At 50.7% G+C, this 16,006-nt stretch overlaps 1 protein-coding gene across 1 annotated transcript in view; it reads left to right on the plus strand.

The window, feature by feature from the left end:
* kdm4b (lysine (K)-specific demethylase 4B) overlaps positions 1-16,006 on the plus strand; it is an 81,298-nt gene that overhangs the window by 17,762 nt on the left and 47,530 nt on the right. The window contains 2 exon segments of the mRNA XM_064334021.1: positions 587-701; positions 1,944-2,137. Of these exon segments, the coding sequence (XP_064190091.1) occupies positions 587-701; positions 1,944-2,137 (309 nt within the window).

Genomic DNA, 16,006 nt, shown 5'->3' on the forward strand with positions numbered 1-16,006 from the left:
CATCAAAAAGTTGCTCATTCTTATTTACTTCATTGACTCCATAAAAAACCTGTATGAAGCAGCGTGTTTTTTAAATTTTTACTTTCTTTTGGTTAAGGCCAAACTGAATAATTTTCATAAGAAGAGTAGTATATTTAACTGGACAGGGAAGTTTTTGGTTAATTTCATGTATGGATGATCACAGAGGCCCTGGTTTTTTTTTATTTTTTTTTTTTTTTAGTTCTGTGTTTTTTTTTTGCGGAGTGAATTATTGCCTGGGCTGACTGCGCAGTGAACACCGGTATCTCGCTGTGGGCCGGAGACGGGGCACAGCCGTGACGGATAGGGAGCTGTGCACACACCAGCAGGGTTTGCAGGTTCAATTCCCTGCAATGTCACCGTGTCTTTGAGCGAACCGAAATGCACCCGGACACATCCGGCTGTATTAATGCGCTGTATGTAAAACAGAACAAACAAAAAAACAAAACAAAAACAAAAACGAAAGTGAGCTGTGTAAGTGCACTAAATCACTGGATGTAATAAATTTGTCCTTCTCTCTCTCTCTCTCTCTCTCTGTCCCTCTCTCTCTCCCTCTCTCCCTCTCTAGGTACTGCACTCCTCCACACAAGGACTTTGACGACCTGGAGAGGAAGTACTGGAAGAACCTGACGTTTGTGTCGCCCATATATGGCGCCGACATCAGCGGCTCGCTCTACGATTCGGTGAGTGGGAGTGGGAGGGGCTTCCGCCATGTGGTGAGAGGTGGGCGTGGCTTATGTGCTGTCGGGTGAGTGGGAGGGGCTTCCGCGACCGGCCAGTGACCGTCTGCGGATGTGAGGAAGTGAGCCGTTGTTTTACAGTGAAAACGAGACCTGGAGCTGAATTGGCTCCTCCTCCTCCTAGTTCAGCTCAGTATTTGTTAGGGAAATGACTGTCCTGTGTCAGGTGAAGCCTCATTTACCTATTTTTACGAGCCTCCCAGCCTACAAGTGCTGTGTTTTTGTCGTGTTACTTGAGTGCATAATCTTCAGCATGTTTGGAAGTCCCCTCTGATCACATGTTATAAAATGTGATCATTAATTTGCCATTCTTCCATTAGCAATTCACTAAGAAACAACAAGGCAGTTTCCCTGAATGAATAGTATGGTTTTGGCGCCACCTGGTGGATTTGATTGTGTATGTCTGGTGGATTTTACTGGCCTTGTAGTCATTCGATCGATTCTCCCATCTCAGTTGTTTTGAAGTCAAATTCAAGTTGAGGAAGAACGTGTGCAGTTTTGCATTTCTTTCCTCTTAAAAAAAAACGTGGAGGAGTCCAAACGCACAGAATTTCTTATGATTCAGCTAGAGCATAGATATATGCCTATTTTAGCCATGCTATTTTAGTATGGTTAGTATTTTAGTAGGTTTTTTGTCTAAAAGACCAAATGCCAATCAATGTTAAAAACAGAAAAAAGTTAAGAGGTTTATTTAGTTTTCTTCCTGTTTTTTTCTTCTTCTTCTTCTTATAATTAATCAGCAAAACAGATTTATCAGACCTTAAATGTCTCTGAGCCAGTACTGATTGACTGGCTGAAGTGGTCTCCTTCTATCAACTATCAGAGACAGGGGGCAACAACAGGTATTTTGGGTCCCATGAAAAGATCTCACTTTGGACCCCACCACCCCAGAAAATCCTATGTTCTAATATTCAAAAGCCCTCCCCCTGCCCTGTTACAGTGCCCCTCTTGGTTTAAAAACCTCTTGATGTGTGTGTGTGCTTATGACATACCCAAGTTTGTGTTTGGTTGAGACATTTCCGGGTATGAAAGTCTCGTGTTTCCTGACTAATGAAGGCGAAACGTGCCTCCCTGTCCTGGTTACGGTAACGGTGGGTCCTGAAACAGCGTTCTCACACGTCTCGTTCTGTGTCCTGTGTCCTGTGTCCTGTGTCCTGCGTCCTGTGTCCTGTGTCCTGCGTCCAGGACATCGGGGAGTGGAACATCAGCCGCCTGAACACGCTGCTGGACATGGTGGAGCAGGAGTGCGGCATCGTGATCGAGGGGGTGAACACCCCGTACCTGTACTTCGGCATGTGGAAGACCACCTTCGCCTGGCACACCGAGGACATGGACCTCTACAGCATCAACTACCTGCACTTCGGCGAGCCCAAGTCCTGGTCAGTCCCTTTCTCCCGCCCGACTGAGACTGAGACTGAGACTGCCAGCATGCCGAGTCTCACGGTCAATTCACCTTTCAAGTCTTCGTTTCTGTAGCGTCTCTGCGTTTGCAGACAGGGGGTCTGGTTTCACCAGCGCGTGTGTGCTAGCCTGGCTAGGCTAGCTGGTGTACCGTCTGGTCTGGTTTCACCAGCGCGTGTGTGCTAGCCTGGCTAGGCTAGCTGGTGTACCGTCTGGTCTGGTTTCACCGGCGCGTGTGTGCTAGCCTGGCTAGGCTAGCTGGTGTACCGTCTCGTCTGGGTTCACCGGCGCGTGTGTGCTAGTCTGGCTAAGCTAGCTGGTGTACCGTCTGGTCTGGTTTCACCAGCGCGTGTGTGCTAGCCTGGCTAAGCTAGCTGGTGTACCGTCTGGTCTGGTTTCACCAGCGCGTGTGTGCTAGCCTGGCTAAGCTAGCTGGTGTACCGTCTGGTCTGGTTTCACCAGCGCGTGTGTGCTAGCCTGGCTAAGCTAGCTGGTTTACCGTCTGGTCTGGTTTCACCAGCGCATGTGCTAGCCTGGTTAAGCTAGCTGGTGTACCGTCTGGTCTGGTTTCACCAGCGCGTGTGCTAGCCTGGCTAAGCTAGCTGGTGTACCGTCTGGTCTGGTTTCACCAGCCCGTGTGTGCTAGCCTGGCTAAGCTAGCTGGTGTACCGTCTGGTCTGGTTTCACCAGCGCGCGTGTGCTAGCCTGGCTAAGCTAGCTGGTGTACCGTCTGGTCTGGTTTCACCAGCACGTGTGTGCTAGCCTGGCTAGGCTAGCTGGTGTACCGTCTGGTCTGGTTTCACCAGCGCGTGTGCGCTAGCCTGGCTAAGCTAGCTGGTGTACCGTCTGGTCTGGTTTCACCAGCGCATGTGCGCTAGCCTGGCTAAGCTAACTGGTGTACCGTCTGGTCTGTGGTGGATATTTTTCCTGAGGCATTTTAGAATGTAATGTAATGTAATGTAGAAAGAAAGAAAGAACGAAACAAACAAAATAATAATAATTTGGGAAAATGATTCACAGGCCCCATTTAAAATGGCTGTCAGGTTGAACTCTGGAGAAATTATGGGATGTAGAAAGGTAAACTCACTAAACACAAATGTATGAGAGAACAGACATCCACTTTAAAGGCTGCTGGGGTGACTCAGGTCCTGTAGTAGTTGGATCTTGGCTGTCTGATGGGATTCTCTCCCATTTCACCCCCCCGCACCTCACCTGTTCTGCCTCACTCCTAATAAGTCACCTGTCCTGACTTAGCCCCACTTACCTCACCTGTATGACCCCTGTACCTGCCTCTTCTAACCCACTGTCTGCGCCTCACCCTCACCATTGGTTTGCATGTGTTTTGCAACGTGGGCATGGGACGAAGGAATGCATTGTGGGAGATCTGCATAACGTATACGTTTGGCTGCATTTTTTTTTTTTTACTACAGTCAGGGTGAAAGACAACGACAGAAACTATTACAAAATGAGTGAAGTTCTCCTTTAAAAGCCACTGTAATTTAAACATTTGTCTGGGAGCGTTGAGCGTCTGCAAGTTATATATGTGATTACATGTGTTCGCAGGCAGTTGGATGGTGTAGTTTTACGGGTAGCCACTGGAGGGCAGTATGTACACATAAACTGCCGCGGTGATGATAAAACCAGTCCAACCTGTCACGGATCCAACCTTCTTGAGAGATTATAAACGCAATTGCGCTTGATCTGATTGAAGTGCTGCGTGCGCGCGTGTGTGCATGCGTGCGTATATCAAAAGGAATTGTAGATGTACTTGGAGTTCACTGCTACGCAGTGAGGCATGACGACAGAGATTCCATATTCCAGTCATTATCTCCAGTTCATACGTTTTTCTGCCTCGAACTGAAGGGCTGAATTGGCCAGTTACTGTTAATTTATCCTATCGCTGATTTTGAGTTTCAACTAACCGTCCATAATCCGTCTGTTTCCTCCTCAGTGCTGCGTAGGAATCAAATGAAATACGTTAACCCATTAGCTGCCCTAAAATTACTGGTGATTACTGAAACCGTGGGAGAAACGTCTATTTTTTTTGACAATATTCAGAGCAAAAAAGTTTGTCATGGTTGTCCATTTTGGTTAGTGACATGTTTTGTTGAAAATTCTAAGGCGATATTTACAATTTGCCAGCATCTTAAAGAGTTAAAGTATTTAAAACACATATCTGACTAGGAGTATGAGGAACATTACCCATGCTAATTTCCACTGGACGTATCCCTTCGTAAAAAAAGTCAGATAAAAAAATAATTTGTTTACGGTAGAATGGGCATGGATGATGTTCACGGTGGCTCGGGAATTGAAGTAACTGCGGTTTTGCTAATCCCTTGTACACTTCTCTGCCATTGCCAAAGTAATAAAGATAAAAAAGCGTTTCTGCGCGAGTACCGCGAATGGCACGAGTAGTACTTCTGCAGTTTACGGTAACGATGGCGACCTTGGTGCGTTCCGACACGGCGCGCGCGGCGGCGCAGCCCCGCTGTTTAAACCCCGCGTGAGGAACGAGCTCGTGCCTCCAAGATTATCGGGATTAAAACCTCCTCACTTCCGCCACTGCCAGGATCGATAGCCGCAAACCTTTTCAGCATTTCCCTGCTACCGATTCTTAATTTACGCTTATTATTGTTGTTGTCTATTGATTAAAGCTCGAGGGGAGTTTTTTTTTTTTTTTTTTTTTGGAAGCATCTTGGGTGAGTTTCAGCCGTTATATTTTAAAAGTGCGGGTTTACAGGCTTACTCGGTGCGGTCCTACTTTAACGAAGCCTTCCTGCATTTTACTTTGCCGCCGCTCCCCATCGTCATTTGAATGTACAATAACGACCAGTGCAGGTATCATACATGAAAGGGAAGCAAGGCCAGGTCTAAACCTAGTATATGGCTGGACCGAACCGGCCGACCAATGGTGTAACTTCATCAGTCAGTCACTCACCCAGTCACAGACATGCGCGGTGTAACGTCATCACTCACTCAGTCACGGACATTCGCGTTTATAGGGCTGGCCGGTCAAAAAAAGAAAATAAGAGCTACCAGGTGGCATGCTTGCTGCAGTAGCTCACTGACACCCAGGCCAGGCTGAGCTGGTGACCTGTCTCTTGGGTTGCCTGAGACTTTGGTCCTGAGACTTGTGCGTCTTTCTTCGTTCTTGCATCCAGGCTGCTCTTGTGCTCTGGAGGATTCTGCGCTTAAGTGTAGCCCTGTCGACATCATACCCCGCCGTGTAGATATCTCCTTTTCCCTCCCTCTATCTCTCTCTCTCCCTCCCCCCCCCACTCCTTTCCTCCCTCCCTCCCTTCCTCTCCCTCTCTCAGTTTAATTAAATTCAGTATGCTTTATTGGTGTGAAGTACAAACAGTAAATATTGCTGAAGCATTATGCGAGTTGATTAAATAAAATGGAGGGTAGCACAAGTACCGTAAACATCTTAACTGAGGATTTAGTTTTGTAGTTCGTACTAAATGTGGTTAAACTGTTTAAAAGGAAAACGTTAATTTATATTTAAATAAATGTACAAAGATTATTTAGAAAAATAAGATAAAATGATTATGTGAGTATAAGCTATTGTATGATATCTCTGAACGGTGGTTATGCTGTATCGCTGGGTGGGGACTCACTGTCCCTTCTGTGAGGGGGTACCACAGGCTGAAATGTCCTGTGGGGGGCGCTGTTGGTCCTTCTCGTGAAAGGATTTTTAGCAGCTTTTCCTCATTTTTCAGGGCAGAAAAGTTGTTTTGAAGTTGAGAAAATTTACTGAAATGTTCTTTTCTTACCCCAGTATATTTCTCACAGTGCTAGGAGGAATTGCATCTCTGTCTCCACCTCTCCTCTTTTTACAGTGACCACATAAACATTCATCTTTCGGCAACCATGACTTTTTATGTCTACCTTTCTCTGTTGCTGGAGCAGGGTCACTGAGCCTGTACTTGGACCGGATCTGACTCTGCTTTTATCTGACAGAGAAGAGGAGAACTCTGCCAGTGTGTCCCCTCTGTCTTTAGGGCTCTCTCTCTCTCCCCCTCTCTCCCTCTCTCTTATCTTTTCCTCTCCTCTGTCTCCTCTCCCTTCTCTCCCTCTCTTTTTGATCAGCATTTGTGTGTGTCTGTGTGTGTGTATGGGTATAAGTGGTGTGTTTGTGTGTGTGTGTTTCAGTGGTGTGTTTGTGCGTGTATATATGTGTGTTTAAGTGGTGTGTGTGTATGGGTATAAGTAGTGTGTGTGTCTGTGTGTTGTAGTGGAGTGTTGTGTATGTTTAAGTGGTGTGTGTGTGTATATGTGTGTTTAAGTGGAGTGTGTGTGTGTGTGTTTAAGTGGAGTGTGTGTGTATCTGTTTAAGTGGTGTGTGTGTGTGTGTGTGTGTGTGTGTGTGTGTGTGTAAGTGCTGTGAGAGTGTTTAAGTGGTGTGTGTGTGTGTGTGTGTGTGTGTGTGTGTGTGTGTGTGTGTGTAGTGTTTAAGTGGTGTGTGTGTGTGTGTGTGTGTGTGTTTAAGTGCTGTATATTTGTGTTTAAGTGGTGTGGTGTGGTGTGTGTACTGCGTGTCATATCTCTCATGGGTGTGTGTGTTCATGTGTGTGGTGTGCTCGTTGGTGTGTTTATCAGGTGGGTGGTTTTAGGGAGGTGTTTGTTTAAGTGCTACCATTTCGCGTTCATGCGCGGGGACGTGTGTCCAAGCGGACAGACTCAAGTGTGACCATTAAGCAAGCCTGCGTTCTATCAGCGGGTGTTTCATTAGCCGAGCTACCCTCTATATCACCCCAAATCCGCTGCCCCGGACCTGCCACAGCGGACAGATAAATATCACCCAATTAAAGCCTGGTTGTCCCTTTCCCTAACCAAGGTAAACAGAATCAATTCGCCCAAAGGATATCCCCCCCCCCTCCCTCCCCTTCTCCCTCCCAAACCCTGTCCTTGGTTATTAAGAGCGTGTGTGTGGTGTGTGTGTGTGTGTGTGTGTGTGTGTGTGTGTGTGTGTCTGTGTGTGTGTGTGTGTGTGTGTCTGTGTGTGTGTGTGTGTGTGTGTGTGTGTGTGAGTGTGTGTGTGTGTGTGTGTGTGTGTGTGTGTGTGTGTGTGTGTGTGTGTGTGTGTGTGTGTGTGTGTGTGTGTGTGTGTGTCTGTGTGTGTGTGTGTGTGTGTCTGTCTGTGTGTGTGTGTGTGTGTGTGTGTCTGTGTGTGTGTGTGTGTGTGTCTGTGTCTGTGTCTGTGTCTGTGTGTGTGTCTGTGTGTCTGTGTGGTGTGTGTGTGTGTGTGTGTGTGTGTGTGTGTGTGTGTCTGTGTGTCTGTGTGTCTGTGTCTGTGTCTGTGTCTGTGTCTGTGTCTGTGTCTGTGTCTGTGTGTGTGTGTGTGTGTGTGTCTGTGTGTGTGTGTGTGTGTGTGTGTGTGTGTGTGTGTGCGCTCATGTCATCAAACTCCAGAATTTTCTCTTTAAAAATATTCTCTCATTTGTGCTTCTCAGTTTTTTTTTTTTATCCACTCTCCAAAGCGCAAAGTTGCGGTTGCTATGGATACCCTTCATGCTGATCAAAAAGGAGCTATTTTTCATTATGAACTCGGAAACCCCCCCCCCTCCCCACACACGCACGCACGCACGCACGCACACACACACACACACACACACACACACACACACGCAAGCACACTCACACACACACACACATACACACACACACGCGAGCTCGCACACACTCACACTTTATTTATTTGACTCCAACTTGCGTAAGTGATCATTATTTCTTTTAGGCGCTATGATTTATTAACTTATTTTGAGCCATTTTCAGTTAAGTGCCAGTGATAACCTGAAAGCATGCGTTGTAGATTAAGTTTGTGGCACAATTTGAAAGGCAGTTGAGTCCTGCTGCGTATTTAATATGAATATATGAACACTCAAATATCTAATGCCATGTAGACCAGGAGTCTGAAACTGCAGTCCTCCAGGCCTGCAGAGGGCAGTGTTTCATTTTTTTGATCAGCAGCCATTAAGACCATAGAAACAGTTGTGTGAACTGTTTGTACCATCAGTTCAGCTCTTCAGCGCTGAAATGCACATAAAGCCAGCGGGCTCTACTGTCCTTCAGGACTGGAGTTCCAGATTCCCCGCTGTAGCTAATTCAAGCGACAGCATTGTGGATAAGCCGGAGAGCCCTGGGGGGTCCGGTATCACAAAACGGGATCACAGAGTTAGCTGGATAACTGCGCTGAGTAAAACCCGGAACAGCTCTTTCCACTTTCCTGTGTCACTGAAAACCAGAGATTTAAAGGCGTGGCCTCCTCACTCACACCATCTTCCTCTCATTTTCTGTTTCTTCTCTATTTATTATTATTATTTTTTTAATGGTTAATTTAATTCTCTGTCTTTTCTGGAGATGTTCCATGCATTGGGGGAAAAGCATGACTGGCTAGCCCCCCCCCCCCCCATGCATTTGTGTTCTCTTGAAACAGCGATTGCTGGATGTGATGCAAGCAGTGGGGGGCTTCTCCCTCACTCTCTCTCTCTCTCTCTTGCTCTCTCTTTTTCTCTCTCTGTCTCGCTCTCTTTCTCTGTCTCTGTCTTTCTCTCTCTCTCTCCCTCTCTCTCCATTTCCTGCCTGGAATCGTAATTTTTCCTTGTCACTCATTAAAAGCGAATGTACTCACATGGATGCACCCCTCAACTCTGTTTAACGTAAATGTTTTTTTTCTTCTTTTTTGAAGTCCTTTTCGAAATTGAATCATTTTCACTTTTTTTTCCTGGTAATTACAGTATGTTAAACTGTGCGGAATGGCTGTTTCTCTAACCCCCTGTGCAGCCACTGTGAAATTAACTTCATTCCCCTGCAACTCTGCTCCCATCAAAGTCATATTCCCCCCCGACCCCCCGGAAGATCTGCTGTCAGATCCTTTAAGATTGCTCTGCTGCTCTGTGGAGTGTGTCTCTTGGTGAAAGTAAGCCTGTGGAGTGTGGAGTGTCTGTGGGGGGATCTAATCCCTGTTTTGCGCTGTGTGAGGGCGGATACTGGATCGGTGAGTGAGCGGGTGTGTGTGTGTGTGAGTCTCCACAGTGCGTTAGGTTTCGAACCCGAGTCCTACTGAGCTGTGTGTGCGTGCCCTCCTCACGGCCTGTCTACAGCCTGGGGTTCCTCCATGGACCCAACACACACGGCTCAGAGTGTGTGAGTGTGTGAGTGAGTGTGAGTGAGTGTGTGAGAGAGTGAGTGTGAGTGCGTGAGTGAGTCAGTGCGTGAGTGTGTGAGTGTGTGAATGAGTGAGTATGTGAGTGACTGAGTGAGTGAGTATCTGAGTGAGTGCATGTGTGTGAGTGTGTGTGTGTGTGTGTGTGCGCGAGTGTGCGAATGAGTGTGAGTGTGCAAGTATGTGAGTGAGTGAGTGTGTGTGAGTGAGTGAATGTGTGTGTGAGCACGTGCAGTATTCAGCTTTTTCTCAGCCGTGCGTGTAAAGGAGGAAAGCACGCACACCCTAACGAGGCGGTGCAGGGCGGTGCAGGGCGGTGCAGGGCGGTGCAGGGCGGTGCAGGGCGGTGTAGGGCGGTGTAGGGCGGTGCAGGGCGGTGTAGGGCGGTGCAGGGCGGTGCAGGGCGGTGCAGGGCGGTGTAGGGCGGTGCAGGGCGGTGCAGGGCGGTGCAGGGCGGTGTGCACGCGTGTGCGTGTCCTCCCTGGTGTAACGTGGAGCCGGGGAAACGCAGTCTGGGCCTCGCTGCGTCTTCTGCAGCATCGCAGAGTGAGACGCGTGGAGAGAACGCACGCCCCGGCCGAGCTGCTGCGGATGGGGGGGGGCTGGGGGGGCTGGGGGGGCTGGGGGGGGGGGCGTGTGAGAGACGTCTGGGCTGTCTGGATGCCCCTGAGTAACACGTCCAGCCGAAATGTTTTTAATTAAAACTCCGCCTAATGTCTCCCCCCACCTCCCTGAGCCTCAGAGGGCCTCAGAGGGCCGTGTCTGATGGAACCCTAATTCATTTTTACATTGACTTTCCGCCCCCTGCCCCGCCAACCCCCCCCGCCACCCCCCCAGTGCACCGGAGTGTGTGTGTGCAGCCAGTCAGGTCAGTGCAGGACCTCTGTCTGTTGATGCTTTTTTGGATTCGTCCCAGAATGCACTGCTTTCGTACCCAGGGCGAGCCTTGTTTTCGGTGCTTGGCCGCTCGCTGTGCAGGTTTACCTGGAGGCGAGGCAGGTGTCGAGAGCAGCGGCCTTTCTGATGCCAGCGCACCTGTGATATTTATGAGTCTCTTTACATTTGTAATATTTTTTTATAGTCGTCATCTTTTGTGTGGCTTCCCCGCTGTCCTGAAGGAGAGCTGTGAGTCGCGTGTGTGTGCGTGTGTGTCGTGTGCGTGCGTCTCGAAAGGACGCCTTGCCTTTGCGTGGGACCCACTGATTGGATGTATTTTTTATTGCCTCGATTGGCCATCCACTTTATTATGATCAGAATGACTTGCCAAAAAAGAAATGAATAAATAAAAAACGGAAGGAGGTCCCGGTCAGGAGGACGGTGACTCACGCCCCGGCTCGCGCTGACGCCCCCCCGATGGGAGGAGCCAGAGAGCTCTTACCCGCTCAGGGAGGGGAGGAGGCATCCGATTACTATTGATCTGCGGTGGCACCTCATGCACAAAATCACATTTCCTGCTGCTTGTGTCCTTCTAGCTGTGAGCAGGCCGGGGCGGGGCGGGGCTGGGTTGGTCAACACACCCCCCACCACCCCCCCTCCAGGGTGACCTCCTGCTGCGTGTCAGCCCGGTACTGCTAACGCACGGCTGCATGTCGGTCATGTCTCCGCTGCGTGGGGTTTGTAGTGTGGGCTTCACTCTTTACCTCTGGCTGCTGTACCTGAGGCCGCAGTGACTTCACCAGCGTGGAAATGGTAGTGCACTTCAGCATGACGGCATGAACTTCTGATTATACTTCAAGTGTTCTTAAGTGCACTGTAGTATACTTCAAACGTACGTCTGCCTGTCTGAAAGCAGACATCCACCTCAACACCGTGAAACCGTCCAGTCATCCTCTCACACAACACCAACCTGCCTCATCTCTAAAGAAACTACCACTCACCACACACTCATCTCACAACACATGCTGACATCCACTCTTCACCACCGCGACTCATACTCCCAACACTCACTCACTCTTCTCTCACACACACACACACACCAGCATGCACTCAGTCTCTCACACCTCAGACCTCACTCTCTCTCACACACAACACACACACACACACACACACACGCATGCACTCAGTCTCTCATAAACACACGCTCAGACACTCACTCTCTCTCTCTCACACACACACACACACACACACACACACACACACACACACACACACACGCGTGTATCTCCTGTCATACTAAGCAGCTCCTCTTTGCCCTCTGTATGCTGTGTGTTTGGAGATCCAGAGGCCTCAGTGGGAAGCCTGAGAGTTTCCTGCAGTCCGCGCTTTAGCCTAAATAACGATGTCCTCCCCCCCTCGCCAGCGAGCCGCGGGGTTTCAGACAGTCTAGGCCTCGCTCTGGTCCTCCAGGGGCTGAGCTGTGTCTGTGTTCTCCGCTCTCTTCAGTGCTCTGGCGTTCCACTGGAAAAGGGCGGGAAAGTCATGCGTGATGATGTCACAATCACGGTGATGTCACAGCAGTGAGAGGGCAGTTGGGAAACGGTGGCATCGGTTCGGCCAGCGTTTCCCAACCGGTGTGTCCGGTGTGCCATCAGGCGAGGGCAGGTGTGCCGTGAGAGAAATCCTCTAAAAAAAATTTAACGTTCAAATGAATTAAAAAAACTTAAATGAACAAATCCCATTCACAAGAGCCAAAATAAATGTCATTAAAATGGACATTGCTTCATTAAATCCCCAAAAGAACATTTAGGCCCACTGTTGGTGCGTCACATCAACGTCAGTACGTCGCTCGCGTTTGTTTTCTGTTGAGGGTGACGTGCCCTGAGACTCTGTAAATTTGGAAAGTGTGCCGCGGAAGGGAAAAGGCTGGGAAGCGCTGGGCTGGGCCACAGTGATGCAGTCCCAGCCTGTGCCAGGCACGCTCCAGGAGGGCTGGCTGGCATTTCGCCTGGCGCGTTGGTACCACTCCTGTACCCGCTGCACCTGTGGGGAAGAGCTCCTGTCCGTGCCCGCTCCCCCCGCCCCCGCCCCCCCCCCCCACGGTGGCTCAACGGCATTCAGGCGGAAGTGGTGTGCAGTCACGGCTGTAATTCGCCGGGTCTGTGGGAGTATCGCTGGGCTTTTAGTTCTGTTGTATCATCCTAATTAGGCCTGCTTCTCTTTTTTTAAAAATCCTTTCTCTTTCAGTTCCTAGAATTCAGGCGTGTACCTACTATAAATGTGCCCTTTTTAATGAAACCCAAAGAGATATAATTAGTTTCATTCTGAGAATGATTAATTTTTCTTTTTGTGCCGTTTCTGACCCATTTTCATTTCCGTGCTCTTTTTCCACTCATCATGCGTGCGGCTGCTCTTTCCAGAACGTCTCTCCTGCAGCGCACTGAGCAGAGAGCCTGCGCCTCGTTAAAAATAGATGATTACTGCGCTGCTCCTGTCATCCTGTGAGCTGGGGAGGTGCTGGATATCAGAGCAGGAGCATAGCCCAGCCTGCGTCTCCTGCTTCTCCTGCTGCTCTTGCGATACTGCAGACGGGAGTACTGCTCCTCCTCCTGCTCCTGCATTACTGCAGACGGGAGTACTGCACCTCCTCCTGCGTTACTGCAGACAGGAGTACTGCGCCTCCTCCTGCTCCTGCATTACTGCAGACGGGAGTACTGCGCCTCCTCCTGCTCCTGCATTACTGCAGACGGGAGTACTGCGCCTCCTCCTGCTCCTGCATTACTGCAGACGGGAGTACTGCGCCTCCTCCTGCTCCTGCATTACTGCAGACGGGAGTACTGCTCCTCCTCCTGCTCCTGTGTTACTGCAGACGGGAGTACTGCGCCTCCTGCATTACTGCAGACGGGAGTACTGCGCCTCCTCCTGCTCCTGCATTACTGCAGACGGGAGTACTGCGCCTCCTCCTGCTCCTGCATTACTGCATACGAGAGTACTGCGCCTCCTCCTGCTCCTGCATTACTGCAGACGGGAGTACTGCGCCGCCTCCTGCTCCTGCATTACTGCAGACGGGAGTACTGCGCCTCCTCCTGCTCCTGCATTACTGCAGACGGGAGTACTGCACCTCCTCCTGCGTTACTGCAGACGGGAGTACTGCGCCTCCTCCTGCTCCTGCATTACTGCATACGAGAGTACTGCGCCTCCTCCTGCTCCTGCATTACTGCAGACAGGAGTACTGCGCCTCCTCCTGCTCCTGCATTACTGCAGACGGGAGTACTGCGCCTCCTCCTGCTCCTGCATTACTGCAGACGGGAGTACTGCGCCTCCTACTGCTCCTGCGTTACTGCAGACGGGAGTACTGCGCCTCCTACTGCTCCTGCGTTACTGCAGACGGGAGTACAGCGCCTCCTCCTGCTCCTGCATTACTGCAGACGGGAGTACAGCACCTCCTCCTGCTCCTGCATTACTGCAGACGGGAGCGTCAGGAAGCTCTGGAGCGTCAGGAAGCTCGGGTGCGTCAGGAAGCTCGGGTGCGTCAGGAAGCTCGGGTGCGTCAGGAAGCTCGGGTGCGTCAGGAAGCTCGGGAGCGTCAGGAAGCCGGTGCGTCAGAGCTCGGTGCGTCAGGAAGCTCGGTGCGTCAGGAGCTCTGGAGCGTCAGGAAGCTCTGGTGCTTCAGGAAGCTCGGTGCGTCAGGAAGCTCGGGTGCGTCAGGAGCTCGTGCGTCAGGAAGCTCGGGTGCGCTCCGTTCTTCGTTCTTTTGTCTGCGGACTCCCCGACGCTTGAGCCGACGTGCTGCCAGGAAACGCAGCGATGCCGTGGCAGGGCGAGGCTGTAACGGAGGGAGGACGCGCTGATTGTGTAATTATAACTGCGGAGCTTGGCTTCCGTTGGCCTGCGTACCATGTGACATCGCGGCCTCTGCAGTGGCGAACCCTCAGCGGCGGTCCGCGGAATAACTGCCGTTAGAGCTCCCGCCATCTGTCTCTGAGACCGCCAAGGAAGCTCTGGAGCGTCAGGAAGCTCGGGTGCGTCAGGAAGCTCGGGTGCGTCAGGAAGCTCGGGTGCGTCAGGAAGCTCTGGAGCGTCAGGAAGCTCGGGTGCTTCAGGAAGCTCGGGTGCGTCAGGAAGCTCGGGTGCGTCAGGAAGCTCGGGTGCGTCAGGAAGCTCGGGTGCGTCTCCGTTCTTCGTTTGTTTGTCATGCGGACGTCCCCGAGGCTTCGGACGCGGTGCTGCCATGGAAACGCAGCGATGCCGGTGGCGAGGGCGAGGGCTGTAACGGAGGGAGGACGCGCTGATTGTGTAATTATAACTGCGGAGCTTGGCTTCCGTTGGCCTGCGTACCATGTGACATCGCGGCCTCTGCAGTGGCGAACCCTCAGCGGCGGTCCGCGGAATAACTGCCGTTAGAGCTCCCGCCATCTGTCTCTGAGACCGCCAAGCCCGCCGCGCTCAGCTGTACAGCCCCCCCCCCCTCAATCCGTCTCTGTCCAGCCCCCACCCCCCCAATCGGTCTCTGCACAGCCCCCACCCCCCCAATCCGTCTCTGGCCAGGACCCAACCCCCCCTGCCCCCCCGCAATTTGTCTCTGCGCAGCCACCCCCCCAACTCCCCCGCTCACCCCACCAACCTGTCTCTGTACAGTACCTAACCCCCCACGACCCCCCCAACCCCCCCAAGCCGTCTCCGCACAGCCTCTCTACCCAGCACCTTTCTCATTTGCGGTGACCCTGTCGAGGTTTGGGGGGGGGTGAGTGGGTTCAGCAACAGGTATGTGTCGAACAGGTGACGGGGGGGGGGGGGGGGATGTGTTGCTTGGAGACGTGTTGATTGTTAGAGCCAGATGCTCTGTGCTCATTAAGCAAACAAGTTTTTGACAGCTGCAAAAAATAAAGTTCTGGCAAGAATCCAACGTTAATTGCAAAAACATTCTCTTCTGGCACAAATCGCTCCTCGTTAGATTATTTAGCATTTTGCAGTGTTTTTTTTTGGTAATTTATTTATTTATTTATTTATTTATTTATTTATTTTTTAGAAGTGGTCATGTTCCCCCTCATAAACCGATTTGAAGATTTTGAGCGACATTCATTACGAGCATATTTAAATTGGACAGAAACTAAATTGGACACTGCAAGGTAGCGCCTTGTTTGTACATATCGTCCTGTGATGAACGCTTGGTCATTTTGGGTGAACCTCCTGCCATCTATGTTGTGTGGATTAGACTCTGAACTGTCGGGGGAATTTCTCCATGTTGATGAAACGCGGACTCTTTGGCATGCACTGCCCGCAGTGGCCAGCAGGTGGCAGCGTAAGACAGCCAGAGCGCGCCGCAGGCCTGGCGTTCTGCTTCTTATTCAGAGTGTGTAAAATGGCTTTTGCTGGAGGGAGGGTGGAATGCAGGCTTTGCATTTGCATCGGGGGGTCTTGGGGGGGTTAAGCTTCCTCTGAACTGGGGGAAATAATTGTGCTAATAATGATGACGGCAGTAACAAGCAGAATCTAATCCCCGGCTTTCCAGGGGATAGAACAGATTTGTTCACTTATTTAATCATTTCATTCAGATTTCGTGGAAACTTGGTGGAGTATCACTGAAGGCTTCTGGGGTCATTGCAGAAACACACACACACACAAGTGCACACGTACGCACACGCGCACACAAGTACACACGCGCGCACACACACCCAAACACGTGTACAGACGCACATGCTTACACACACACGCGCGCACACACACACACGCGCACACACACACACAAGTACACATGCATGCGCACACACACGCACACACCCAAACACATATACAGACGCAC

The sequence above is a fragment of the Anguilla rostrata genome, chromosome 4 (genome assembly GCF_018555375.3).
Source record: "Anguilla rostrata isolate EN2019 chromosome 4, ASM1855537v3, whole genome shotgun sequence".
NCBI classification, from domain to species: domain Eukaryota; kingdom Metazoa; phylum Chordata; class Actinopteri; order Anguilliformes; family Anguillidae; genus Anguilla; species Anguilla rostrata.